The sequence below is a fragment of the Bubalus kerabau genome, chromosome 15, assembly GCF_029407905.1.
Source record: "Bubalus kerabau isolate K-KA32 ecotype Philippines breed swamp buffalo chromosome 15, PCC_UOA_SB_1v2, whole genome shotgun sequence".
Taxonomy (NCBI): Eukaryota; Metazoa; Chordata; class Mammalia; order Artiodactyla; family Bovidae; genus Bubalus; species Bubalus kerabau.
The window spans coordinates 43,348,282-43,375,183 of record NC_073638.1 but is presented as its reverse complement, the minus strand read 5'-3'; the positions used below and the strand labels follow the sequence as shown (position 1 = coordinate 43,375,183).

Below are 26,902 nucleotides of genomic sequence, written 5' to 3'. Positions count from 1 at the left end.
TCACCAGGAGTGGGATGCCTTCTTCCCTCCCCAACGGGTGTTCGAGAACAAGCTTCCCTTTTATTTTACACTAAGTCAGTCAACCTTCACCGAACTGAGAACACAATCCTTCCCTCCTCAGCCGGGAGGACCTGGCCACAAGAGCGGCGAGGAGCAGGGACCGTTCGGACCCGTTATAGCTCAGGGCCCCTCTGCCTGTTCCCCTCCTCAGCCCGACGCCCCCTTCCCGGCGCTCGCCCCTCGCCCGCCTCCCGGGACAAAGCCAGGGTGAGGGAGGATTTCTCGGGGGTCGCCGGCGGCCGCGGGCGCGGGGAAGCGGCCCCGGACTCAGCGCGCACTCACCCGACAGCTCGTCCGGCTCCAGCCCGGTCTCGGTGTCCAGCCCGCAGATGACAAAGTAGTCGGCGAAGCGACTGGGCGCCGAGCCCCCGCCGCCGCCGCCGCCGCCGCTCATGGCGCCGGGGCCGAGCCGGGCCGGGCCGTGAGGAGCGTCGAGCCCCCGCACCCGGGCGCCCGCCCGCCCTCAGGCCGCCCCTCCCGCCGCCGCCGCCGCTACCGCGGCTCCGGCCGCCGCCCCCGGCCTTGGCCCGGTCCCCGCGGCCGCCGCGGCTGCCGTGACGGGGCAGGGGGGCACCGGGCCGCCCCGCGCCGCATCCTGGACTCCTTCCCCTCCGCTTCGCGGCCGCTGTCGCCAGCCGAGAGCGCCGCGGCCGGAGCGAGCTCGGAGAAGGGCGGAAAGCGCTGAGGAGAGCCCCTACCGCGGCTCCCTCCCGCCTGCGCAGGCGCCGTTGGGGAGGGGGCGGGCTCCTCGCCGAAAGGATGACGTGATGCTCTTCTGGCCTGGCGGGCTGCGGCTTCCGAGGCGGTCGCCGCAGCGCGGCAGGCAACTGCTGGATCGCCCGCATCCGCCACCCCCTCGGGGCTGCGACTCCGTTAGGAAGGGCAGCGGAGGTGCGGGATGAGTGGACGCATCCTTCAGAGCCTGGCCCCTGGCCCATGCTCCGCCCCCACCCCCGCCTCCCACTAAAGGTCCAACGCGCTGTCTCGGGAATAGGTTTTAAGATTGAGCTAGGAAGCCCAGTTCATCCTAACTCTAGGAAGCCCACCGGCCTAAACCGCAGATAGCCTTCTCCCCAGCCCCGCTCCCTGACGTCCATGGCTGGCTTTTTCTCTAGTAGAGCTGGTGATGTCTCCTCTTTCGCCAGATGTGAATCAGCCTGCTCTGTATTTACACTTGGCTTATAAATGGGGAAACTAAGGCTCAGAAAGAAGCGAGGCCTTTCCCCATGGTTACGTAAACTCTGAAAGACAAAGCCTGGAGTTGAATCCTGAGCTTGTCTGAGGAGAGTCCCTGCCCTCTCACCCCGACTCCAAGCAGGCCTTTTTCCTTGCACATGGTTGTGCCCTTCTCTCTCCTAGAGCCTCCAGAGGCCCCTGTTACTGCGAGCTCCCCTTCTGCTTCTGACAATTCTCAGTTCCATCCCTAAGCAAGTTCTCCTGAGAGAAGTGGGGGACCAGGAGAGAAACTTGCTTCCTGGTACTTGGATTGGGACTCTCCGATTTGATTTCCCACAGAATCTAAGCAGAAAACTGGAGATCAGAAATCAAGAAGGCAATGTGTATAGTGGTTACTTCTAGTAGGCTCTAGAAACAGTGCTCAGATTTGAAACCTGACTTTATCATTTACTGTGTGACCTTGGGCAGTTTCCAGGTGCCAGCAATCGTGTTTCTTGTGATTACATAAAATGAATGCTTATATGGGTTAAGTGATCAGAATAGTGTCTGGAAGTAGAAGGCACTCAATAAATATTAGAGATTATATTATTATTCCAACAAGAGGTGTGCCTAGGGACTGTTCTGACAGGCTGCTGCTAAAGGCCTGAGAAGGCAGCTGGCTTCCCCAAAGGCTCACCCTGAGTTCTCTCCTGGGTACCTCTCTCAAGTATTGGTTCCCGCGGGGAGGGTGACTTGGAGGTCACAGCCAACATCACTTGGAACCATAGCACCTGATCCTCTTTGTATGTAACCTGCCTGAACCAGTAAGAAAAAAAGTGCAGAAAAGATAGCTTTACAAAGTACATTGGGGGTGGTGCCTCACCCTCTCTTGCATGCTGGGGACACAGAGACAGGAGAGGAGGCTCAGAGAGCTAAATGGTTACAATGCACGGAAAGGGGGCATCCTTCCAGGACGGGTGATGGTCAGGAAAGGCTTCCAGGAGGAGATATAATCCGACCTGAGTTCCAAAGGACCAAAAGAAATATCTCAAGTGAAACAGGGAGAGAAAGATGTTTCAGACAGCATGTGCAACAACACACAGGGAATGACAGGTTGAAATGGTTACATAGAAGCAACAAGATGTAATTCATTTCTCTGGAAGACAGAGAATTAAAAGATGAAACCAGGGAGAGAGGAGGAACAAAGCAGGAAAGGCTTCAAATGCCAGGCTAAAGAATTTACCCTGTGTCAGAGGAATGGTAACCTGGAGGAGTTTAAGCTGAGGCGTGACAAGATCTGATTTACATCTTAGAATGTTCCCTCTGGGAGTCATGTGGAAGAAGAGACTTAAAAAGGCCTTGATTATCCTCAGTTTGAAGTCTAGAAACTTTTTATTCAATGTGTCCAGGGTGATCAGGTGCTAGGAGACCTCTCAGACTAACTGAACTCATAAAACAAGTTAGAAACAAAAGACTATATTAATTTGCCCTGGGGAATGTAACTGCTCAGAGGCCCAGAATAAAGTGATCTCCTTCCAGTAGGAAATATGTTTGGCAGAGTGATTGCTTCTTCCAGATTCAGAGGAAAACAACAGAGCTGCGTGCTCTTGTTTTAGATTAAATCCTCACTTCCACTCTTGCTAGTTATGTGAGCAGAGGTACATCAGTTAACTTCTCTGAATTGAGAATAATCATTCTTACCCCCACAAGATTGCTTTCAAGATTCTTAATTTTTTTTAATGAATGAAGAAAGGAATTTAAATATCTAGAACATAATATACTCTTTTCTTCTTAAACCAATGTTTCTTTCTAATATTTATTTATGTATTTGGCTGCACTGGGTCTTAGTCATGGCATACAGGATCTTTGTGACACATAGGCTCAGTAGTTGTGGCTCGGGCTTAGTTGCTCCATGGCATGTGAGATCTTAGTTCCCTGATCAGCGATCTGACCCATGTCCCCTGCATTGCAAGATGGATTCTTAACCACTGGACCACCAGGGAAGTCCCCATAACATACTCTTAATAAGCAGCAACTTGGAGCACCCATTTCAGCACCGAGGATCTGGGAGAGAGCAAGTCGACATCTGAGGGAAGGTAAATACAGGAAATACTCCTAGACTTCTCTGGTGACTCAGATGGGAAAGCATTCTGCAATGCAGGAGACCTGGGTTCAATACCTGGGTTGGGAAGATCCCCTGGAGAAAGGCATGGCAACCCACTCCAATCTTCTTGCCTGGAGAATCCCATGGACGGAAGAGCCTGGTAAGCTGCAGTCCATGGGGTCGCTAGGAGTCAGACACGACTGAGCAACTTCACTTTCACTTTCCACTTTCATGCATTGGAGAAGGAAATGGCAGCCCACTCCAGTGTTCTTGCCTGGAGAACCCCAGGGACAGGGGAGCCTGATGGGCTGCCGTCTATGGGGTCGCACAGAGTTGGACACGACTGAAGCGACTTAGCAGCCCCAGCAGCAGCAGGTTGGTCATAACTTTCCTTCCAAGGAGTAAGCGTCTTTTAATTTCATGGCTGCAGTCACCATCTGCTGTGATTTTGGAGCCCAGAAAAATAAAGCCTGACACTGTTTCCACTGTTTCCCCATCTATTTCCCATGAAGTGGTGGGACCGGATGCCATGATCTTTGTTTTCTGAATGTTGAGCTTTAAGCCAACTTTTTCACTCTCCACTTTCATTTTCATCAAGAGGCTTTTGAGTTCCTCTTCACTTTCTGCCATAAGGGTGGTGTCATCTGCATATCTGAGGTTATTGATATTTCTCCCGGCAATCTTGATTCCAGCTTGTGATAAACTATACTAAAAAAGAATAATAATATTTTTAAAAAGAATGTCTACATGGCGTATAACTGAGTCACTTTGCTGTATAGAAGACATTGGCAGAACATTGTAAATCAACTATATGTCAAAAAAAAATAAAATTTTAAAAAGAAGCAAATGAGATTAACTAATTAATTAAAATTTTAAGAAACAAATGAGACATTTTCTGTCTCTCTTTTTTGCCTTCCACCAGCTAGAAGTAAAGAATTCGGAGGTTCTAAGGAACGGCAAATCAGAAGACAGAGAAACCTGGATCTCTGAATCAATTACATGGAGGAAAGGCTCTCGCTGACCAAGAATACCCCCATAGGACTGTTTGGTGAACAGAAAATAGACTTCAGTTGTGTTAAGCCACTGGTAGTGTGTTGTTTTTTGTTATGGCAACCAGCATTACCATCACTCAAGTAGAAGACATTGGGGTGGGGGAAACAGATTACAGAGAGCCTTGTAAGCACATTGTAAACATTTTACCTTTGTCTCTGAATAATATGAAAAGTCACTGGAGATCCACAATGTGGATCACAATAAACTGTGGAAAATTCTTAAAGAGATGGAGATACCTGCCTCCTGAGAAATCTGCATGCAGGTAAAGAAGCAACAGTGAGAACCAGACATGGAGCAACAGACTGGTTCCAATTTGGGAAAGGAATACACCAAGGCTGTATATTGTCACCCTGTTTATTTAACTTAAATGCAGAGTACATCATTCAAAATGCTGAGCTGATGACTCACAAGCTGGAATTAAGATTGCCAGGAGAAATATCAACAATCTCAAATATGCAGATGATACCACTCTAATGGCATAAAGTGAAGAGGAAGTAAAGAGCCTCCGAAAGTGGAGAATGAAAAAGCTGGCTTAAAAGTCAACATTCGTAAAACTAAGATCATAGCATCCGGTCCCATCATTTAATGGCAAATAGATGGGGAAACAATTGAAACAGTGATAGACTTTATTTTCTTGGGCTCCAAAATCACTTTTGCTTGTGCTTCCCTGGTGGCTCAGATGGTAAAGAATCTGCCTGCAATGCGGGAGACCTGGGTTCGATCTCTGGGTTAGGAAGATCCCCTGGAGAAGGGAATGGCAACCCACTCCAGTATTCTTGCCTGGAGAATTCCATGGACAGAGGAACCTAGTGGGCTCTTGTCCATGGGGTAGCAAAGAGTAAGACACGACTGAGCGACTACACTTTCACTTTCCAAAATCACTGTGGATGGTGACTGCAGCCATGAAATTAAAAGACACTTGCTCTTTGGAAGGAAGCTATGACAAATCTAAACAGTGTATTAAAAAGCAGAGACATCACTTTGCCAACAAAGGTATAGTCAAAGCTATAGTTTTCCCAGTAGTCATGTATGAATGTGAGAGTTGGATCATAAAGAAGACTGAGCACCGAAGAACTGATGCTTTGGAATTGTGCTGTTGGAGAGACTCCTGAGAGTCCTTTGGATAGCAAGGAAATCAAACTAGCCAATCCTAAAGGAACTCCACCCTGAATATTCACTGGAAGCACTGATGCTGAAGCTGAAGGTCCAATACTTTGGCCATCTGAGGCAAAGAGCCAATTCATTGGAAGAGACCTTTATACTGGGAAAGATTGAAGGCATAAGGGGAAGGGGGCGGCAGAGGATGAGATAGTTAGATAGCATCATTTATGCTATTGAATGTATCAATATTGATATCATCAATAGACATGAGTTTGAGCAAATGCCAGGAAATAGTGAGAGACAGAGGAGCTTGGCATGCTGCAGTCCACGAAGTTGCAAAGAGTTGGATACGGCTAGGCCACTGAACAACAAAAGGTACCATTTTAAGCATTTTATATACATTAACTCTGTCTAGAACTTGTCCTGAACTCAAGATTTGTATATCCAACCGACTTCTATCATATAAATCTAGAAGTCGCTAAGAGACATCTCAAAGTTAACATATTCCAAATCAAATTTCTAATTTACACCCATAATACGATGCCCCTTCCATACACTTTCCCTATCTCAGTAATTGGCAACCTCATGCTTTCAGTTCATTTCAAAAACTTCACACTCGTTCCTCTCTCTCTCTCTCTTTCCCTCCCTCCTCACTCTTATACCACATGCACACAAACACACAGACACACACGTATGCACACATACCACATCATATCCATTAGAAAAGTCTATTGCTTTTGAAAATTTTAACAAAGTAAAGCATAGCAAGTTGTCTACTTTTAACCCTTGTTTGGTTCAGAAAGTTATCAAAGGAAGCTGGAGAAAGAACAGGTTTCTGAAAGTGTGAAACATCTTGGTTACGTGAATTCCAGAAAATCACTAAGCATGGTTTGAAAAATATTGGGTTAGTCAAAAAGTTCATTTGAGTTTTTCAATAACATCTATTGGGAAAATCTGAATGAACATTTTGACCGACCCAACACTTTGTAACTATATCTTATAAGTTACCCGTATGTTTAGTTAGTATTGCTGGATAATGATATCAATAATGGAAAAACTGAGGAAAAACACAAATTTATACTGTATAAAATATAATGATAGCTACGATAATAAATCCATTATTTTTAATATAAAGAAAAAAGTAGGTAATTTTATTAATGTCAGTTTATTTCCCTTTGCTTAATACATAGTCAATAAACATTTCTAAAATATCAGTTTGAAATACACAGGGTTACTTGCCTTATAACTCCCATGGGTGTCAGTTCTTCCCTAGAGAAATGTAGGAATAGCAGGGCTAATCTTGCAAGTTTGTACCTTACATAGAAGCACCAAAGTAAAGAGAGGGAAGGAGGATGTGATCCCAATAGATCAGTTCAAGAGCAGAGAAGTGAGCCCCTAGGAATGGTCCACACAGGTCCGCTTACAGACACGAACCTTCCTTCAAAAGCTGGAATGAGGTCATTGGTATATCTTGGATCAACACTAACTGCAAAATTATATATATTTGCATTGCAGTATTATGATTATACAGTGGAAGTGAGAAATAGATTTAAGGGCCTAGATCTGATAGATAGAGTGCCTGATGAACTATGGAATGAGGTTCGTGACATTGTACAGAAGACAGGGATCAAAACCATTCCCATAGAAAAGAAATGCAAAAAAGCAAAATGGCTGTCTGGGGAGGCCTTACAAATAGCTGTGAAAAGAAGAGAAGCGAAAAGCAAAGGAGAAAAGGAAAGATATAAACATCTGAATGCAGAGTTCCAAAGAATAGCAAGAAGAGATAAGAAAGCCTTCTTCAGCGATCAATGCAAAGAAATAGAGGAAAACAACAGAATGGGAAAGACTAGGGATCTCTTCAAGAAAATCAGAGATACCAATGGAACATTTCATGCAAAGATGAGCTCGATAAAGGACAGAAATGGTATGGACCTAACAGAAGCAGAAGATATTAAGAAGAGATGGCAAGAATACACAGAAGAACTGTACAAAAAAGATCTTCATGACCCAGATAATCATGATGGTGTGATCACTGACCTAGAGCCAGACATCCTGGAACATGAAGTCAAGTGGGCCTTAGAAAGCATCACTACCAACAAAGCTATTGGAGGTGATGGAATTCCAGTTGAGCTATTTCAAATCCTGAAAGATGATGCTGTGAAAGTGCTGCACTCAATATGCCAGCAAATTTGGAAAACTCAGCAGTGGCCACAGGACTGGAAAGGGTCAGTTTTCATTCCAATCCCAAAGAAAGGCAATGCCAAAGAATGCTCAAACTACCCTCACAATTGTACTCATCTCACATGCTAGTGAAGTAATGCTCAAAATTCTCCAAGCCAGGCTTCAGCAATATATGAACCGTGAACTTCCTGATGTTCAAGCTGGTTTTAGAAAAGGCAGAGGAACCAGAGATCAAATTGCCAACATCCACTGGATCATCGAAAAAGCAAGAGAATTCCAGAAAAGCATCTATTTCTGCTTTATTGACTATGCCGAAGCCTTTGACTGTGTGGATCACAACATACTGTGGAAAATTCTGAAAGAGATGGGAATACCAGACCACCAGACCTGCCTCTTGAGAAATTTGTATGCAGGTCAGGAAGCAACAGTTAGAACTGGACATGGAACACCAGACTGGTTCCAAATAGGAAAAGGAGTTCGTCAAGGCTGTATATTGTCACCCTGTTTATTTAACTTATATGCAGAGTACATCATGAGAAACGCTGGACTGGAAGAAATACAAACTGGAATCAAGATTGCCAGGAGAAATATCAATAACCTCAGATATGCAGATGACACCACCCTTATGGCAGAAAGTGAAGAGGAACTCAAAAGCCTCTTGATGAAAGTGAAAGTGGAGAGTGAAAAAGTTGGCTTAAAGCTCAACATTCAGAAAACAAAGATCATGGCATCCGGTCCCACCACTTCATGGGAAATAGATGGGGAAACAGTGGAAACAGTGTCAGGCTTTATTTTTCTGGGCTCCAAAATCACAGCAGATGGTGACTGCAGCCATGAAATTAAAAGACGCTTACTCCTTGGAAGGAAAGTTATGACCAACCTAGATAGCGTATTCAAAAGCAGAGACATTACTTTGCCAACAAAGTTTCGTCTAGTCAAGGCTATGGTTTTTCCCGTGGTCATGTATGGATGTGAGAGTTGGACTGTGAAGAAAGCTGAGCGCCGAAGAATTGATGCTTTTGAACTGTGGTGTTGGAGAAGACTCTTGAGAGTCCCTTGGACTGCAAGGAGATCCAACCAGTCCATTCTGAAGGAGATCGGCCCTGGGATTTCTTTGGAAGGAATGATGCTAAAGCTGAAAGTCCAGTACTTTGGCCACCTCATGCGAAGAGTTGACTCATTGGAAAAGACTCTGATGCTGGGAGGGATTGGGGGCAGGAGGAGAAGGGGACGACAGAGGATGAGATGGCTAGATGGCATCACTGACTCGATGGACGTGAGCCTCAGTGAACTCCGGGAGTTGGTGATGGACAGGGAGGCCTGGCGTGCTGCGATTCATGGGGTCGCAAGGAGTCGGACACAACTGAGCGACTGATCTGATCTGATTGTAAGAGCAAAACAAGACAAAAGAAAACAAACAAAACCAACTGGAAACAATCTTAATATGCAGCTTTAGGGAACAGGTTAAAGAAACTACAGCTTGTACAAATACTGAAATATGCACCTGTAAAACAAAACAAGAAGAAAGGATAAAAGAAAAGACAAGAAAAAAAGGAGACTCATTAGATACTGATACAGAAAAAAATACAAGTTGCTTTGCTAATGTAAAAAGCAAGGTGCAAAACTGTGTATAATAGTTAAAACATGGAAGTAACATAAGTGTCCATCAGTAGGTGACTAGATAAGGAAAATGTGGTATATAGATACAGTGGAATATTATTCAGCTTGAAGAAGGAAGGAAATTTTGACATATGCTACAACACAAGTGAGGCTTGAGGACATCATGCTAAGTGAAATAAGCCAGTCACAAAAAGACAAGTACTGTGTGATTCCACTTATTTAAGTACCTAGAAGAGTCAAAGTCATAGACACAGAAAAAGAGTGGTGGTTGTCAGGGGCTGAGGCGGGGGAGAGGAATGAGGAGTTTTTGCTTAATTGGCATAGAGTACCTATTTTGCACATGAAAAGAGTCATGGATGATGATGGTGGCGCAACATTATGAATGCACTTAATGCCTCTTAACTGTACACTTAAACATGATTAAAATGATAAATTTTATGTGTATTTTATCACAATTTCTCAAATTACGAAAAAAATTACACAGTAAAAATAAAATAAAAGTTCAAGGTAGACTTCTCTGGTGGTACAGTGGACAGGAATCTGCCTGCCAATGCATGAAACACAGGTTCAATCACTAGTACAAGAAAATTCCACCTGCTGCGGAGCAACAAAGCTCCTAGAGCACCCAAGCCACAGCTACTGAACCCCTAGGCCTACAGCCTGTGCTCCGCAACAAGAGAAGCCGCCAGTGAAAAGCCTGTGCACTCAACAAAGAGTAGCCCCTGCTCACTGAAACTGGAGAAAGCCCAAGCAAAGCAACGAAGACCTAGCGCAGCCATAAATAAATAAATAAATAATTTCAAAGTAACGCACAATTCTTCAGTTATTCTGAACTTATTTCTTGGACACTGGTTTTTAAAAATGAAAAGGTAGATATGAGCTAAAGATACAATTAAAATGTGGAAGAAAACAATATACAGGTAGAGGATTAAAAGACACAAAATATTAGGTAGAAAATATGCTGCTGCTGCTGCGTTGCTTCAGTCGGGTCCAACTCTGTGCGACCCCATAGACAGCAGCCCACCAGGCTCCCCCGTCCCTGGGATTCTCCAGGCAAGAACACTGGAGTTGGTTGCCATTTCCTTCTCCAATGCATGAAAGTGAAAAGTGAAAGGGAAGTCGCTCAGTTGTGTCTGACTCCTAGCGACCCCATGGACTGCAGCCTACCAGGCCCTTCAGTCCATGAGGTTTTCCAGGCAAGAGTACTGGAGTGGGGTGCCATTGCCTTCTCCAAGAAAATACTCTACAAGGATATATTGTACAAGGAATACAGCTAATATTTAATATAAATATAAATGACATAAGAATGTGAAAAATTGTGAATCACTATATTGTACACTTATAACTTTCATAATTTTTACATCAACTCTTCTTCAAAAAGTAAAAATAAATAAAATGTAGAAGAAGCAAACTGACTTATTAAAGAAGAGCTCTGAGTGGAGCTCTAAACAGATCTCTGAAGTCAGACACCCAAGGTTCAAATCTCAGCTTTACCATTTATGAAATCTGTATTTTTAGGTAAATTTCTTAACCTCTCTGAGCCTTAATTTTTTCATCTGTAAAAGGAAAACAATAATGTTATTTGTCTCATATGTTTGTTGTGTGAATTAAAGTGATACACGTAAAAAAGAATGTGCATGTATTGTGCTATCATCTGTGTAAAAAGAATAAAAGAAATATGTACTTTATTCTTTCTTGTATATGCATATACTATTTTTGGAAAAATAAATAATTTTGTTAAAATGTATTGTTCTAGAAATGGAAACTCACAGGGATCTAGAGGGGAAATATTTCATTATACATTGTTTTTTACTTTTTGACTTTTGAACCATAAGAATGCATTATTTACTCAAGAACAGACAATATTAAAACTTTTAAAAACGCTATCCCCTTCCTCCACTGCCCCCTATTCACACAGCAAGATTAATCCTCTGGAGACATGGCTCTGGTCATGCTACACCCGGCCAGTCAGAATCCTTGGTAGGGCACAAACTCTTTCCAGTGTGACTGCTAAGGCTTTGTATGATCCAGGCTCAACCCACCCACCTTATTATTCTTCCAACATCCCCCTTCACACCATCTATCTCCAGTCAAGATTTACTACTCACTACTTTCCCAGCAGTCACCTGACTTGGGATGAAGTACCCATAACCAATCCTCATTTGGAAAGCCCAGAGTTAATCACTCATTTGTGGCTCCTCCTCTGTTACCCACCCAGGGTAACAGACCCTTGGACGCTTTAACAGATAGAAGTTGATAAGAAGCCAGATGAGACATTCAGGCAAGGCTTTATTGGGACTCCTGCTGTAGTACAAGGTAATAGGGGTCCTTGCTCACTCCCTGAGGGGAGTGAGTTGATCCCTTAAATGGGATGAGGGTAGGGGCAGATCAGTGGGGTGGGCTTGAGGGGTGGCTTGAACCTGCCCACTCCCAGATGACATTACAGCATTCAAGAAAGGCCTGCAGGTGAACTCACAGGTGCTCAAAACCCCTCCTCTCCAATGTTCAATGAAGAGTTCACCATGTACAAACTGAAATGAATCCCACTGATTATACAAAAAAATGCAAGCTTCATAATACAGGCTTTCTTCCTTTAAAAAAAAGTTATTTATTTGGCTATGCTGGCTTTTAGTTGCAGCACGCAGGATCTTCAATTTTCACTGTGCCCTATCACGTCTTTAGTTGTGGTCTGTGAACTCTCCATTGCGGCATGTGGGATCTAGTTCCCTGGACCAGGGATCGAACCTGGACCTCCTGTGTTGGGAGCTCAGAGTCTTAGGCCCTGGACCACCAGGGAAGTCCCAATACAGGCTTTCTTAACACAAGAAAATGCAAACACTGCTGGGTATAGAGTGACACACTCACAACATCTCAGGCAGTCAGGTCCCTCTGTACACTGATCCATGCCCTGCTGCCCCACCAGCCCCCAGTACTTCACTCATGACCAGCATCAGGCTCCTCACGTCGCTTGTTGACGCAAGAGCTCTAAATTGGTTGAAAACCAGATATCACAGTTAGCCACCATAACTCACAGAAACCAAGAAGCCCCAAAGAAGAGTCCCTGCCCCATGGCCTGAGGAGGTATAAAGTTGAGCAACAGGAAGAGCAAATTGCCGATAATGTTCACAATGGTGCAACATTCCCAGAAGTTGTGCATGATCGTGTGCATGTGTTTATCTATGTATGTGTCTGTTTATTTATATGTGAGTGAACATTTGTATACAGAGTTGATCATGTATATATAGGCACTTAAATATTTTAGATGTGTCTTCATATTTGCAGGCGTCAAAAATTATATGTGTGTGTAGCATGTGAGTGTGTGCGTGTGTGTGTGTGTTGTGTATATCTGAGAAGGCTGAACAAGTTGCTAGACCAGATAAGCAGAGGCTCTTGACAAACCTAGGAGTGATTCACTGGTGGTCCCTTCTGTCCCCTTGTCGCTTCTATCCTCCTAGGTTGAGAGTCTTTTGAGAGCCTGGGTGAAAGTCTAAGTGTTAGTCATTCAGTCATGTCCAACTCCAATCCCATAGACTTTAGCCCATGTGTCTCCTCAGCCCATGGAATTCTCCAGGCACAAATACTGGAGTGGGTAGCCATTCCTTACTCCAGGGGATCTTCCTGACCCAGGGGTCAAACCCAGGTCTCCTGCACTGCAGGCAGATTCTTTACCATCTGAGCCACCAGGAAAGCCTGCGAGTCTGGGTGGATGACCTTATATGTGCTGCATCCCTTAGGCTGTGAACACAGCCCCTTACTATTCCCATCAACTCGAGAGCCAAGAGCTTTCTGAGAAAGGCCAGATGGTCTGCTGAGGGGAAGTGAAAGGCCTTTGGACCAGATCCCAAGAGGAAGATATATTTAACTGTGGCTGAGCTTGCAAAGATTTTGGAGGGGGAGGTGATGAAACTGTTATATATCTTAATTGTGATGGTGGTTACATAACTGTGTATGTTTGTCAAAACTTACAGAATTGTACACCAAAAAAGTGAATTCTACTGTAAATCATATCTTAATTAAAAAATAGGAAAAAGTCTGTACAATTGACAATTGAATAATTTAATATTTTTTCAGCTATGAACAAAACCAGTGTCACAGTATCAATTTGCTAGTTTATATCAATTTGTCTTTAGTATGGCAGACAAAAAAAACATGTAAGAGTAATTACATATAGAAAAATTAAAGAAATTTAGTTGTTGAAATGATTAAATGTATAATGAATTGACAGACTTAAACAGCACAAGACTTTTTAACACATCAAGTATTAACTATAATCAAACTGAATTTCTAAAAAAGTTCACAGAATTATGTCCTAGTTTATATTTGGGGACCTCTTTGTTTTTATTCACACATAAGAAAATGTTCCTTTTTTTTTTTGGCTGTCCCACACAGTATACCAGATCTTAGTTCCCCAACCAGGGATCGAACCCATGCCCCTTGCAGTGGAAGCGCTGAGTCCTAACCACTGGACAGCCAGGGAATTTCCGAGATGTTCTCTTTTAAGAGTACAGTTTAATGTACTCTGTGGACAAAGAAGAGATATTATTGTGTTGCTGGTAACTGTGGAGCTTGCAAAAGAATTATTAATAATTGCTATTCAATGCAATACATTCACAATGTTCAATAGATTTTAGCAAATGTTAAAGAAATGGTTTGGGTTTTTTCTGAGCCTGAATAAAATTTCATGAAATTTCAGGAAGAGGAGGAGGAGGAAGAAAGATGCAGATGCCGCTCCTGGGGACTGGAAATACTCAGTGAACGACACTCAGGAACCAGGAAACCCGGGTTAGAATCCCCACTATGCAATGTGCTCGGATGAAGTGACCTCGGCAGATTTCTCATTCTCTCAAGTCTTTGGCTTACCCAGTTTTACAGAGAAGTACAGTTTCTAATAGCTGCAACTTTCAGAGTCCTTTTATTGCTTTCCCACCTCAGATACCCTATAATTAGAAAGATATCTCTGAAAAAAACTGCATAGATAGTTTTCCCATTTTTTATTAATAAAAGATACATTAATCTTATTTCAGACCTTTTTATTAACACAAGATGTGTAGACCACAACAAGTTAATGTAATTCTAGCTAAAAGCAAAAGAAAAGGAAGCTTGGTGGGATTTTTTAGCCTGCACAGGCTTCTCCTAGATAAAAATATTATTCTCCTCCACTGCTGCTGCTAAGTCGCTTCAGTTGTGTCCGACTCTGTGTGACCCCATAGACGGCAACCCACCAGGCTCCCCCGTCCCTGGGATTCTCCAGGCAAGAACACTGGAGTGGGTTGCCATTTCCTTCTCCAGTGCATGAAAATGAAAAGTGAAAGTGAAGTTGCTCAGTCATGTCTGACTCTTAGCGACCCCATGGACTGCAGCCTACCAGGCTCCTCCATCCATGGGACTTTCCAGGCAACAGTACTGGAGTGGGTTGCCATTTCCTTCTCCAATCTCCTCCACTAAACTTTCTCAAATGTTGGAATTGGCCAAAAGCCCTCACCAAGATAATTTTCATAAGCTCCTAGGGGCAAGGCGATATAAAGTGAAGAACTGGCTTTGATTCTCAACTGAATGTCTCTGAAGCTGCTATTCAGAGGTGTGCCTGGGCCACCCCTTGGCCTGTTGTCTCAACCCACGTGTGGGCAGGCCTGCTGCCTGCTACCCACTAAGTTTGCTAAGCTCAGGTTGTAAGTTATCCCCATTCGTGCCTCTGACTCCTGGGGACCCTGAGGGTAACAGGCAGGGCTGCCATTCACAAGTATACAGACTGAGCTCTGCCCAAGAGATAGGATTCATTGTGGTCACTATTCATTCACATAGTTATTATGACAGTTTCCCAACAGATGGCAGTAAAGTATCTTAAGAAAGGGGCATCTTTTTCTAGTTCACCCCAAATCACGCATGAACTACCAGTGGGGCTCCATTTTCTTTGCATTGCCCAATGTAGTGCTGGTAAACAGCAGGACACACGAAGTAGAACTGGGCCTCACAGAACTAGAAAGTCAACACCAGTTTCTCTCTCTCTTTCTCTCTCTCTCTGTGTCTCTCTTGGCTTCTTTCAGTTCCTCTGCTCTTTCTTCCCCCTCACCTTCCATCCACATTCCTTACTCACCTGTTTACAAGTGCACTATACTGGATATAGTAATTGGAGTCTACAACCATTCTTACTACCTTCTATTATACCCAGGGCCACCTCCATGGGTGTATGTACGTCCTATGCACAGGACTCTGTATTGAGAACTAGAGAAACCACTGCAATGAGAAGCCTGCACACCACAACAAGAGAAAGCCCACGTGTAACAATGAAGACGCACCATCAGATCAGATCAGATCAGTCGCTCAGTCATGTCCGACTCTTTGCAACCCCATGAATCACAGCATGCCAGGCCTCCCTGTCCATCACCAACTCCCGGAGTTCACTGAGACTCACGTCCATCGAGTCAGTGATGCCATCCAGCCATCTCATCCTCTGTTGTCCCCTTCTCTTCTTGCCCCCAATCCCTCCCAGCATCAGAGTCCTTTCCAATGAGTCAACTCTTCGCATGAGGTGGCCAAAGTACTGGACTTTCAGCTTTAGCATCATTCCTTCCAAAGAAATCCCAGGGCCGATCTCCTTCAGAATGGACTGGTTGGATCTCCTTGCAGTCCAAGGGACTCTCAAGAGTCTTCTCCAACACCACAGTTCAAAAGCATCAATTCTTCGGCACTCAGCTTTCTTCACAGTCCAACTCTCACATCCATACATGACCACGGGAAAAACCATAGCCTTGACTAGACGAAACTTTGTTGGCAAAGTAATGTCTCTGCTTTTGAATACGCTATCTAGGTTGGTCATAACTTTCCTTCCAAGGAGTAAGCGTCTTTTAATTTCATGGCTGCAGTCACCATCTGCTGTGATTTTGGAGCCCAGAAAAATAAAGCCTGACACTGTTTCCACTGTTTCCCCATCTATTTCCCATGAAGTGATGGGACCGATGCCATGATCTTTGTTTTCTGAATGTTGAGCTTTAAGCCAACTTTTTCACTCTCCACTTTCCCTTTCATCAAGAGGCTTTTGAGTTCCTCTTCACTTTCTGCCATAAGGGTGGTGTCATCTGCATATCTGAGGTTATTGATATTTCTCCCGGCAATCTTGATTCCAGCTTGTGCTTCTTCCAGCCCAGCGTTTCTCATGATGTACTCTGCATATAAGTTAAATAAACAGGGTGACAATATACAGCCTTGACGAACTCCTTTTCCTATTTGGAACCAGTCTGTTGTTCCATGTCCACCATAGCAAAATACAAAAAACCTTTTAAAATGCAGACAATGGGTTGGCCTGTGGTGCAACCATCAAGTTCCAGGCTGGTCTGGGGCTCCAGTGCTCTCCTTCCCCTCACTGAGCTGCTGCCTGTTGCAGAAGAAGCCATGGTGCTTTGGATCACCAGAACACAAAGACTAATGCTGAAAATAAGCTGAAGATCAGTATGGCAGGGGCAAAGCGCTTGCCTGTGGCTACTGTTGCAACCTCTAAGCCTGGGCTGAGGCCCCGAACAGCTCTTGGAGACATCCGTTACAAAGTCAGTAAACAGCCGCAGGCCAAACTGCCCCTGAAAAAGGAAGCAAAAATTTTAGCTGCAGGAAAAGTTACTGCTAAAAAAGTAGCAAAACCTCTGGAAAAGGCTCCTGTACCTATGCCGGAGCCCCAGCCGAGGCCGGAGACAGAACCAGAGCCTGTTAAGGAAGAGAAACTTTCCCCTGAGCCCATTTTGGTCCATACTCCCTCTCCAAGCCCCATGGAAACATCTAGCTGTGCCCCTGCAGAAGAATATCTGTGTCAGGCTTTCTTGGATGTAATTCTTGCAGTGAGTGATGTGGATGCAGAAGACGGAGTGGATCCAAACCTCTGTAGTGAATATGTAAAAGATATCTATGCTTATCTGAGACAACTTGAGGAAGAGCAAGCAGTCAAACCAAAATACCCAATGGGTCATGAAGTCACTGGAAACATGAGAGCCATCCTAATTGACTGGCTAGGTGCATGTTCAAATGAAATTCAGGTTACTGCAGGAGAACAGGTACATGACTGTTCCAAAACTGATCGGTTCATGCAGGATAATTGTGTGCCCAAGAAGATGCTGCAGCTGGCTGGAGTCACTGCCGTGTTTGTTCCAAGCAAATATGAGGAAACGTACCCTCCAGAAATCGGTGACTTTGCCTTTGTGACTGACAATTCTTACTCCAAGTTCCAAATCAGACAGACAGAAATGAAGATTCTAAGAGCTGTAAATTTTAGTCAGGGTCACTCTCTACTCCTGCATTTCCTTCAGAGAGCATCTAAGATTGGAGAGGTTAATGTTGAGCTACATACTCTGGTCAAATATTTGATGGAACTAACTATGCTGGACTATGATATGGTGTACTTTCCTCCTCGGATTGCAGCGGGAGCTTTTTGCTTAGCACTGAAAATTCTTGATAATGGTGAATGGACACCATCTCTACAGCATTACCTGTCATACACTGAAGAATCCCTTCTTGTTATGCAACACCTGGCAAAAATACGGTCATGGTGAATCGTGGGCTTACAAAGCACATGACTATCAAGAACAGGTATGCCACATCTAAGCATGATCAGCACAGCTGAATTCTGCACTAGTTCAAGATTTAGCCAAGGCTGTGGCAACAGTGTAACTTGTGAACTTTGGAATACTATCTGCAAATAAAATTGGCACCATGGGCCATCTGTACATGTTATATGCTACATTTATTTACTTTTAATAAAGTTTTATTCCTTTTTACTTATCTCTTAACGCATTTGAACGTGGCTACTTTCCACTTTGGAAGGACTGATGTTGAAGCTGAAACTCCAATCCTTTGGCCACCTGATCCAAAGAGCTGACTCATTGGAAAAGACTCTGATGCTGGGAAAGATTGAGGGCAGGAGAAGAAAGGGATGACAAAGGATGAGATGGTTGGATGGCATCTCCGACTCAATGGACATGGGTTTGGGTGGACTCTTGGAGTTGGTGATGGACAGGGAGGCCTGGCGTGCTGCGGTTCATGGGGTCACAAAGAGTCAGACACGACTGAGTGACTGAACTGAACCGAACTTTCCACTTGAGGATAAAAGTTGTTTGTTTAAAAACAACTGTTTTAAACAATTGTTTAAAAACAAACAAACTATTTTCAGTTACTGGGTATCCAACTAATATATACAATTGGTTCTTCTTGGTTTTTGTTTTATGTGCCTGGCTTTACTTAAGATGATTTACTAAACTCTTGAAGGCATTTAAAATCCTGATGTACGTTATATATCATACTGTATGTAAGCCCAAGTCATCTTAAGAGACTCTGCTGCCTAGTTCTACATAAGGAAAAGTACCGTCTCATTCCTAGTCCTCCTGATTGCTATTTCCTCTGGTGGGTGCTACCATAATTCTAAGTAATCTACTAGTACTGTTTTCTTAAATTATCAACTTTAGCTAGCATCAGCATTTTCACTTGGAAAAATAAGAATTTTAATTTATATTCAAAATCTAATTTTTGTTTATTAGTTAAGAAAATAAAACAATACTTAAAACAAGATAAAAAAATGCAGACAATGGAAGAACCCTAGCATATTCTTATTTATGTGACTTCCTTGTAGTAACTGATGACTTGCCAAAACTGGCAACATAAAAGGAAAGGGAAAAACAGGGCAACCCATAATTCTTTTCCTTTCAGGCCTTTCTCATTTATCAGTAAGTCAAAGAATATTGGTAGAACATGTGCTCATCAAGAAGTGAAATAAAATCTGTCGAGTTACTTTTTGCAGTATTTCCACTATTCATGTAAGAATGAAATGCAAACGCATATATGAGTTTCAAAGCAGAACTATATAATTTCGGCAATTCTACATGCAGTAAAATCCTCTGATATTTGCATTTAAAACTGCCACTGCACAATATAAAATCAAATATAAAATTCAAGCTCATAATTTACTATTTTAATTTTTCTTTGCTTAGACCAACATTGGGAGAAGGCAACTCCAGTTGCCTTCAGTACTCTTGCCTGGAAAATCCCATGGACAGAGGAGCCTGGTAGGCTGCAGTCCATGGGGTTGCTAAGAGTCAGACACGACTGAGCGACTTCACTTTCACTTTTCACTTTCATGCATTGGAGGAGGAAATGGCAACCCACTCCAGTGTTCTTGCCTGGAGAATCCCAGGGACGGCGGGGCCTGGTGGGCTGCTGTCTATGGGGTCGCACAGAGTCGGACACGACTGAAGCGACTTAGCAGCAGCAGCAGACCTACATTAAATAAAAACGCCAGGACATATCAAGAAGATCCTGGAAGGAAGGAAAAATCTCTACATTTTAGTACCTTTAATAGCACTATTTCTTTTCTGCTTTTTGAAAAAGGAGTTCTGCATTTTGTTTTCTTTTTTATGGAAATATAGCTGATGTACAATACTATGTAAGTTTCAGGTGTACTACACAGTGATTTGACATTTGCGTGCATTATGAAATAATTACCATGATAAGTTTAGTACCCATCTTTCCCCAAACATAGTTATTAAAATATTATTGATCATATTCTTTATGCTATGTATTACATCCCTGTGGCTTATATTTTATAATGGGAGGTTTGTACCTGTTAATCCCCTTCCACTATTTTGCCTCTACAAACCCTGCTCTCCTTAGGCAACCACCTGTTTTTATCTCCATATCAAGGACTCTGTTTTCACTTTTTTTGTTTTTTTATGCCATTCTTTATTATACAAGTTATTCATACATAAGAGTATAAGGAAGAAAATAAAATGACCCACAATTCCACCCTCAGAGATAGCATCACATTTTTGTTATGCTTTGGTGATTTCTGTCTTGTCTGATGGCATTTGAGCTGGACTTGGGATCTGGAATACAGACACTATAGCTGAGTGAGACTTCAATGCAACTTTTTCCCACAACTTTATCTAATTATGTTTAGGAACAGGATGCTGCTAAAAGGAATTTGGCAAACTTCCCTGCCTCCACATCCATTTGATCATGGTTATTTTTTTTAACTCAAGTATAATTGACTTACAACACTATGTTAGTTCCAGGTGTACAGCATAGTGATTCAATATTTCTATACATTGCAAAATGACCAATGTGATCAAATTACTTTTTGCCATATACAACTTTTTTACAATATTATTGACTGTGTTCCCCATGCTATATATTTCCTCCTGGCAGATGACTCATTTATTTTCCAGCTGGAAGTTTATATCTCCATTCTTGAAGGAATACCAGTTGATTGGGACTTCATCAACTTTCCCTCTCAACAGCAAAGTTCTTGTCCTCAAAATACTCATGGTTAGTTAAGAGTAAATAGACCTAACTACATTGAGAATTGGAGAAGGAAATGGCAACCCACTCCAGTGTTCTTGCCTGGAGAATCCCAGGGACGGCAGAGCCTGGTGGGCTGCCGTCTATGGGGTCGCACAGAGTCAGACACGACTGAAGCGACTTAGCAGCAGCAGCAGCACATTGAGAATATTTATTCCTTTAGCAGCTGTACAAAATTTCCTCATGGAGGAGGCTGTCTTGTGGTTTAAGGCTGAGAGTCCAAAGATAATCTTTTAACAGGGTAGAGTCTATTAACCAGTATGCCATTTACTTGTGTCTGACAAGCCAGCTACAGCCTCGTTTTAGCTTCAGTTGTTTTGTTTATTCTGCTGTTTTAAAGTCAATGATTGTAGCAATTCCAAATAATGACAGTTATATCTTTCCCTTCTTTACACCTAATATTTCTTAGTCTTTCCTTATAGCATTAGGCCAAGACCTTCAGTACCACATCAAATTGTAGCAATCACAGTGGGAATCTTTATTTTGGTTCCCAAATAAAGTCTTAAAGAGAATGCATCTAAAATTTTCTATTAAGAATGACATTTGGAGGACTTCCCTGGTAGTCCAGTGGTTAGGACTATGCTCTCCAATGCAGGAGGTGTAAGTTCGATCCCTGGTGTGGAGCTAGGATCCCACATGCTTTGAGGACAAAAACCAAAGCATAAAACTGAAGCAATATTGTAACAAATTCAATAAAGACTTTAAGAATGGTCCACATCAAAAAAAAATCTTAAAAAAAAAAGAATAGCATTTGTTATAAGGTTTTGGTAAACAATTTATCAAATTAAAGAAATAATCTTTTATTACTGATTTGTCATTATAAAAATTATAATTTTATCATATATAGATATTGAACTTTATAAAAAAATTTTTCTGTAGGTCTCAAGATAATATATAGTTTTCTCCTCTTAATATAGCAAATTACCCTGATAAATTTTTCCTATGTTGAACTATCACTATACTCTGAGAATAAATTCTATTCATTCTTAATGTATTTTTTAAATATAAGAGTTGGATTTAGATATACAATATTTAGAATTTTTGCATCTGTGTTCATAAAAAAATGTCTATAATTTTGTTTTACCTGAATTAGTCTCACCAGGTTTGGGAATCAAAATTATAAAAGGCTTGCACATTGAACTGGAAGGTTTTCTATCTTTTTCTACCCTCTAGAAAAGCTTGTATAAGACAGGAATAAACTGTTCCTTCAAAATTTGTTAGAACTTATCTGAGAAACACCTGGGTTTTGAGACCTATGTGTCTGATTCTCTTTGCAATTTTTTTTAATACATTTTGCTCTGTACGGTTTTCTGTCTTTTCTTCTGCCAGTTGTGGCACTGTATTTTTTTTAGTTGAGGTTCATGCCAGCTTAGTTGCCCCATGGCGTATGGGCTCTAAGTTCCCCGACCAGGGATTGAACCCATGTCCCACACATTGAAAGGCAATTCTTAACCACTGGACCACCAGGGAAGTCCCCATTGTATATTTTTGAAGTTTTTCCAAGAATCTATCCATTTCATCTAGATTTTTCAGTATATATTTAATTCAGAAATATAAAAAGTTTCTGTTGTACATATAGCCATTTTTTCTTGTCTGTATTTTATTTATTTGCACATTTTCCTTTTTTGCTTTGATCAGTCTTGTCAAACGTGTAACTTAATCTTCAAAGTACTAATTTTTATTTTGTTAATCTTCTCTATTGCCTTTTTGTTCTTTATTTCATTAATTTGTACTGTTATTCTTTTTTGGTTTTTTGTTTGTTTTCTTTTGGCCTTTGACTTTTTTCTGTTTCCAACACATTTATATAATTTGCTTGTTAGGTTTTTTTTTTTTTTTTTTGGCCAAGCTGTGTGGCTTATGGGATCTTAGTTTGTGGACCAGGGATTGAATCTCAGCTCTTGGCAGTAAAAGCATGGAATCCTAAGCACTGGACCACCATGAAAGTTCCATCATTTTGGTTTTGGTTTTTTAACAATGTACTGCACTTTGTTTGTTTTTTAATTAAGCATTTTTTCTGAGATAATTGTAGATTTATGTGTTGCTTTAAAAAACAATGGGGCTTCCCTGGTGGCTCAGATGGTAAAGAATCTGCCTGCAATGCGGCAGACCTGGGTTTGATCCCTGGGTTGGGAAGATCTCCTGAAGAAGGGAACGGCAACCCACTCCAGTATTCTTGCCTGGAGAATTCCATGGACAGAGAAGCCCAGCCAGCTATAGTCCATGGCGTCGCAAAGAGTCGGACATAACTGAGCACCTTTCACTTAAAAAATAATATGGAGAGATTTCATTTACTTTTTACCCATTTCCCTCCAAAGGCAGTACCTTGCAAAGCAATACCACAACCAGAATATCAACATTGTTACTGTCAAGACACAGAACACTTTCATGCTACAGCAATTTCTAATGTGATCCTTTTATAGCCACACCCATTCCTGTCCTACATCTACCCTTTCCTTAGTCTCTGGCAAACACTAGTATCTATCCATGTCTATAATTTTGTCATTTCTAGGATGTTACAGAGATATACCATATCTATTATATTGTGACTGGCTTTCTTTCACTTAGTATAGCTCTCTGGAGATTAATTCAGGTGATTCATGAATCAATAACTCATTCTTTATTATTGCCGAGAAATATTCCATGGTATAGATGGGACACAGTTTAATGGTTCACCCATTAAAGGACATTTACATTGTTTCCAGTTAGGAAACAATTTTATTATGAAAAAAGCTGTTATAAACATTCATATGTAAATTTCTTTGTGAACAGTCTGCATTTCTCTGGGAAAAAGGCCTAGGAGCTCAGTTATTGGATTATATGATATTCCAATCCTAAAAGCTATTTCAAATCCTAAAAGACGATGCTGTTAAAGTGCTGCACTCAATATGCCAGAAAATTTGGAAAACTCAGCAATGGCCACAGGACTGGAAAAGGTCAGTATTCATTCCAATCCCAAAGAAAGGCAATGCCAAAGAATGTTCAAACTACTGCACAATTGCATTTATCTCACATGCTAGCAAAGTAATCCTCAAAATTCTCCAATCCAGGCTTCAATAGTACGTGAACCAAGAGCTTCCAGATGCTCAAACTGGATTTAGAAAAGGCAGAGAAACTAGAGATCAAATAGCCAACATCCACTGGATCATTGAAAAAGCAAGAAAATTCCAGAAAAACATCTACTTCTGCTTTATTGATTATGCCAAAACCTTTGACTATGTTCAGCTCAGTTGCTCACTCATGTCCAACCCTTTGTGACCCAATGGACTGCACTATGCCAGGCTTCCCTGTCCATCACCAACTCCCAGAGCTTGCACAAACTCATGTCCATTGACTCAGTGATGCCATCCAACCATCTCATCCTCTGTCATCCCCTTCTCCTCCTGCTTTCAATCTTTCCCAGCATCAAGGTCTTTTCCAATGAGTCAGTTTTTCACATCAGGTGGCCAAAGTATTAGAGCTTCAGCTTCAGCATCAGTCCTTCCAGTGAATATTCAGGACTGATTTCCTTCAGGATTGACTGGTTGAATCTCCTTGCTGCTCAAGGGATTCTCGAGTCTTCTGTGACACCACCATTCAAAAGCATCAATTCTTCGGCGCCCAGTTTTCTTTATGATCCAACTCTCATATCTATACATGACTACTGGAAAAACCATAGCTTTGACTAGATGGACCTTTGCTGGCAAAGTAATGTCTCTGCTTTTTAATATGCTGTCTAGGTTGGTCATAGCTTTTCTTCCAAGGAGCAAGTGTCTTTTAATTTCATGGCTGCAGTCGCCATCTGCAGTGATTTTGGAGTCCAAGAAAATTAATAAAATTAAACTGTTCCCATTGTCTCCCCATCTATTTGCCATGAAGAATGGGACCGGTTGCCATGATCTTAGTTTTCTGAATGTTGAATTTTAAGCCAGATCTTTCACTCTGGTCTTTCACTTTCATCAAGAGGCTCATCAGTTCCTCTTCACTTTCTGCCATAAGGGTGGTGTCATCTGCTTTTCTGAGTTTATTGCTATTTCTCCTGGAAATCTTGATTCCAGCTCGTGCTTCATCCAGCCTGGCATTTTGCATGATGTACTCTGCATATAAGTTAAATAAGCAGGGTGACAATATACAGCCTTGACATATTCTTTTCCCAATTTGGAATCAGTCTGTTTCATTTCCAGTTCTAATTGTTGCTTCTTGACCTGCATACAGATTTCTCAGGAGGCAGGTAAGGTGGTCTGATATTCCCATCTCTTAAAGAATTTTCCACAGTTTGTTGTGATCTACAATCAAACGCTTTGGTGTAATCAATACAGCAGAAGTAGATGTTTTACCGGAATTCTCTTGCTTTTCCGGAAAACTCTTCTACAGTTTGTTGTGATCTACAATCAAATGCTTTGGTGTAATCAATACAGCAGAAGTAGATGTTTTACTGGAAATCTCTTGCAAATTGCCAACAGATGGTGGCAATTTGATCTCTAGTTCCTTTGCCTTTTCTAAATCCAGCTTGAACATCTGGAAGTTCTCAGTTCACATACTGTTGAAGCCTGGATTGGAGAATTTTGAGTATTACTTTGCTAGCATGTGAGATGAGTGCAATTGTGTGGTAGCTTGAACAATCTCTAGCATTGCACTTCTTTGGGATTGGAATGAAAACTGACCTTTTCCAGTCCTGTGGCCACTGCTGAGTTTTCCAAATTTGCTGACATATTGAGTACAGCACCTTCACAGTGTCATCTTTTAGGATTTGAAATAGCTCATCTGGAATTCCATCACCTCCACTAGCTTTGTTCATAGTAATGCTTCCTAAGGCCCACTTGACTTCAACTTCCAGGATGTCTGGCTCTGGGTGAGTGATCACACCATTGTGTGACTGTGTAGATCACAAACCATTGTTTGACTATGTAGATTACAACAAATGGGAAAATTCCTCAAGAGAGGGAAATACCAAACCACCTTACCTGCCTGGTGAGAAATCTATATGCAGGTCAAGAAACAACAGTTAGAACTGGACACGGAACAACAGATTGGTTCCAAATCAGGAAAGGAGTACATCAAGGTTGTATATTGTCACCCTGCTTATTTAACTTATATGCACCATGCAAAATGCCAGGCTGGATGAAGCATAAGCTGCACTCAAGATTGCCAAGAGAAATACCAATAATCTCAGATACGCAGATGACATCACCCTTATGGCAGAAAGTGAAGAGAAACTGAAGAGCCTCATGATGAAAGTGATAGACCAGAGTGAAAAAGCTGGTTTAAAACTCAGCATTCAAAAACTAAGATCATGGCAACCAGTCCCATCACTTCATGGCAAATAGATGGGGAGACAATGGAAACAGTGAGAGACTATTATTGGGGGCTCCAAAATCACTGTAGATGATGACTGTTGCCATGAAATTATAAGGCACTTGCTCCTTGGAAGAAAAGCTATGACCAACCTAGACAGCATATTAAAAAGCAGAGACATTATTTTGCTGACAAAGGTCCATCTAGTCAAAGCTATGGTTTTTTCCGTAGTCATGTACAGATATGAGAGTTGGACCATAAAGAAAGCTCAGTGCCAAAGAATTGATGTTTTTGAACTGTGGTGTCAGAAAAGACTCTTAAGAGTCCCTTGGGCAGCAAGGAGATCCAACCAGTCAATCCTGAAGGAAATCAGTCCTGAATATTCATTGGAAGGACTGATGCTGAAGCTGAAGCTCTAATACTTTGGCCACCTGATGCAAAAAACTGACTCATTGAAAAAGACCCTGATGCTGGGAAAGATTGAAGGCAGGAGGAGAAGTGGACAACAGAAGATGAGATGGTTGGATGGCATCACTGAGTTGATGGACATGAGTTTGTGCAAGCTCCAGGAGTTGGTGATGAACAGGGAAGCCTGGCGTGCTGCAGTCTATGGGGTCGCAAAGAGTTGGACACGACTGAGCGATTGAACTGAACTGATGATAGTTCCATGTTTAAGAAATTCCAAAACTGTTTTCCAGATTAGTATACTGTTTAACAGTTCCACCAGCAATGTATAAACAAGTGATCTAGCTTCTCCACATCCTTGTCAATATTTAGTATCTCCACTATTTTTTATTTAGTCACTCAGATAGTTGTATAAGAATACCTTATTGTGGCTCAATTTGTAGTCCTCTAATGATTAATTGTGTTGAATATCTTTTTTATATAAATTTATTTATTTTAATTGGAGGCTAATTACTTTACAAAAATATGGAACGCCTCACAAATTTGCACATCCTTGCACAGGGGCCATGCTAATCTTCTCTGTATCGTTCCAATTTTAGTATATGCACTGGCTAAGCGAGC

At 42.1% G+C, this 26,902-nt stretch overlaps 1 protein-coding gene, 1 non-coding gene and 1 pseudogene across 6 annotated transcripts in view; 1 reads left to right on the top strand and 2 right to left on the bottom strand.

Annotated features, from left to right (window-relative positions):
• Positions 1–922, bottom strand: part of DENND5A (DENN domain containing 5A) — a 101,979-nt gene extending 101,057 nt beyond the window's left edge. For 4 of the 5 annotated variants that reach the window (XM_055548680.1, XM_055548682.1, XM_055548681.1 and 1 more), the window contains exon 1: positions 343–752. In XM_055548680.1, the coding sequence (XP_055404655.1) occupies positions 343–454 (112 nt within the window). In that variant the 5' untranslated portion in view covers positions 455–752. The other variant, XM_055548684.1, reaches the window with a different exon arrangement.
• LOC129627743 (G2/mitotic-specific cyclin-B1-like) lies at positions 453–18,014 on the top strand (annotated as a pseudogene).
• Positions 18,015–26,800: 8,786 nt separating this feature from the next.
• Positions 26,801–26,902, bottom strand: LOC129629384 (U6 spliceosomal RNA). Its single transcript, XR_008703216.1, has one exon. It is a non-coding gene; the product is annotated as a U6 spliceosomal RNA (small nuclear RNA).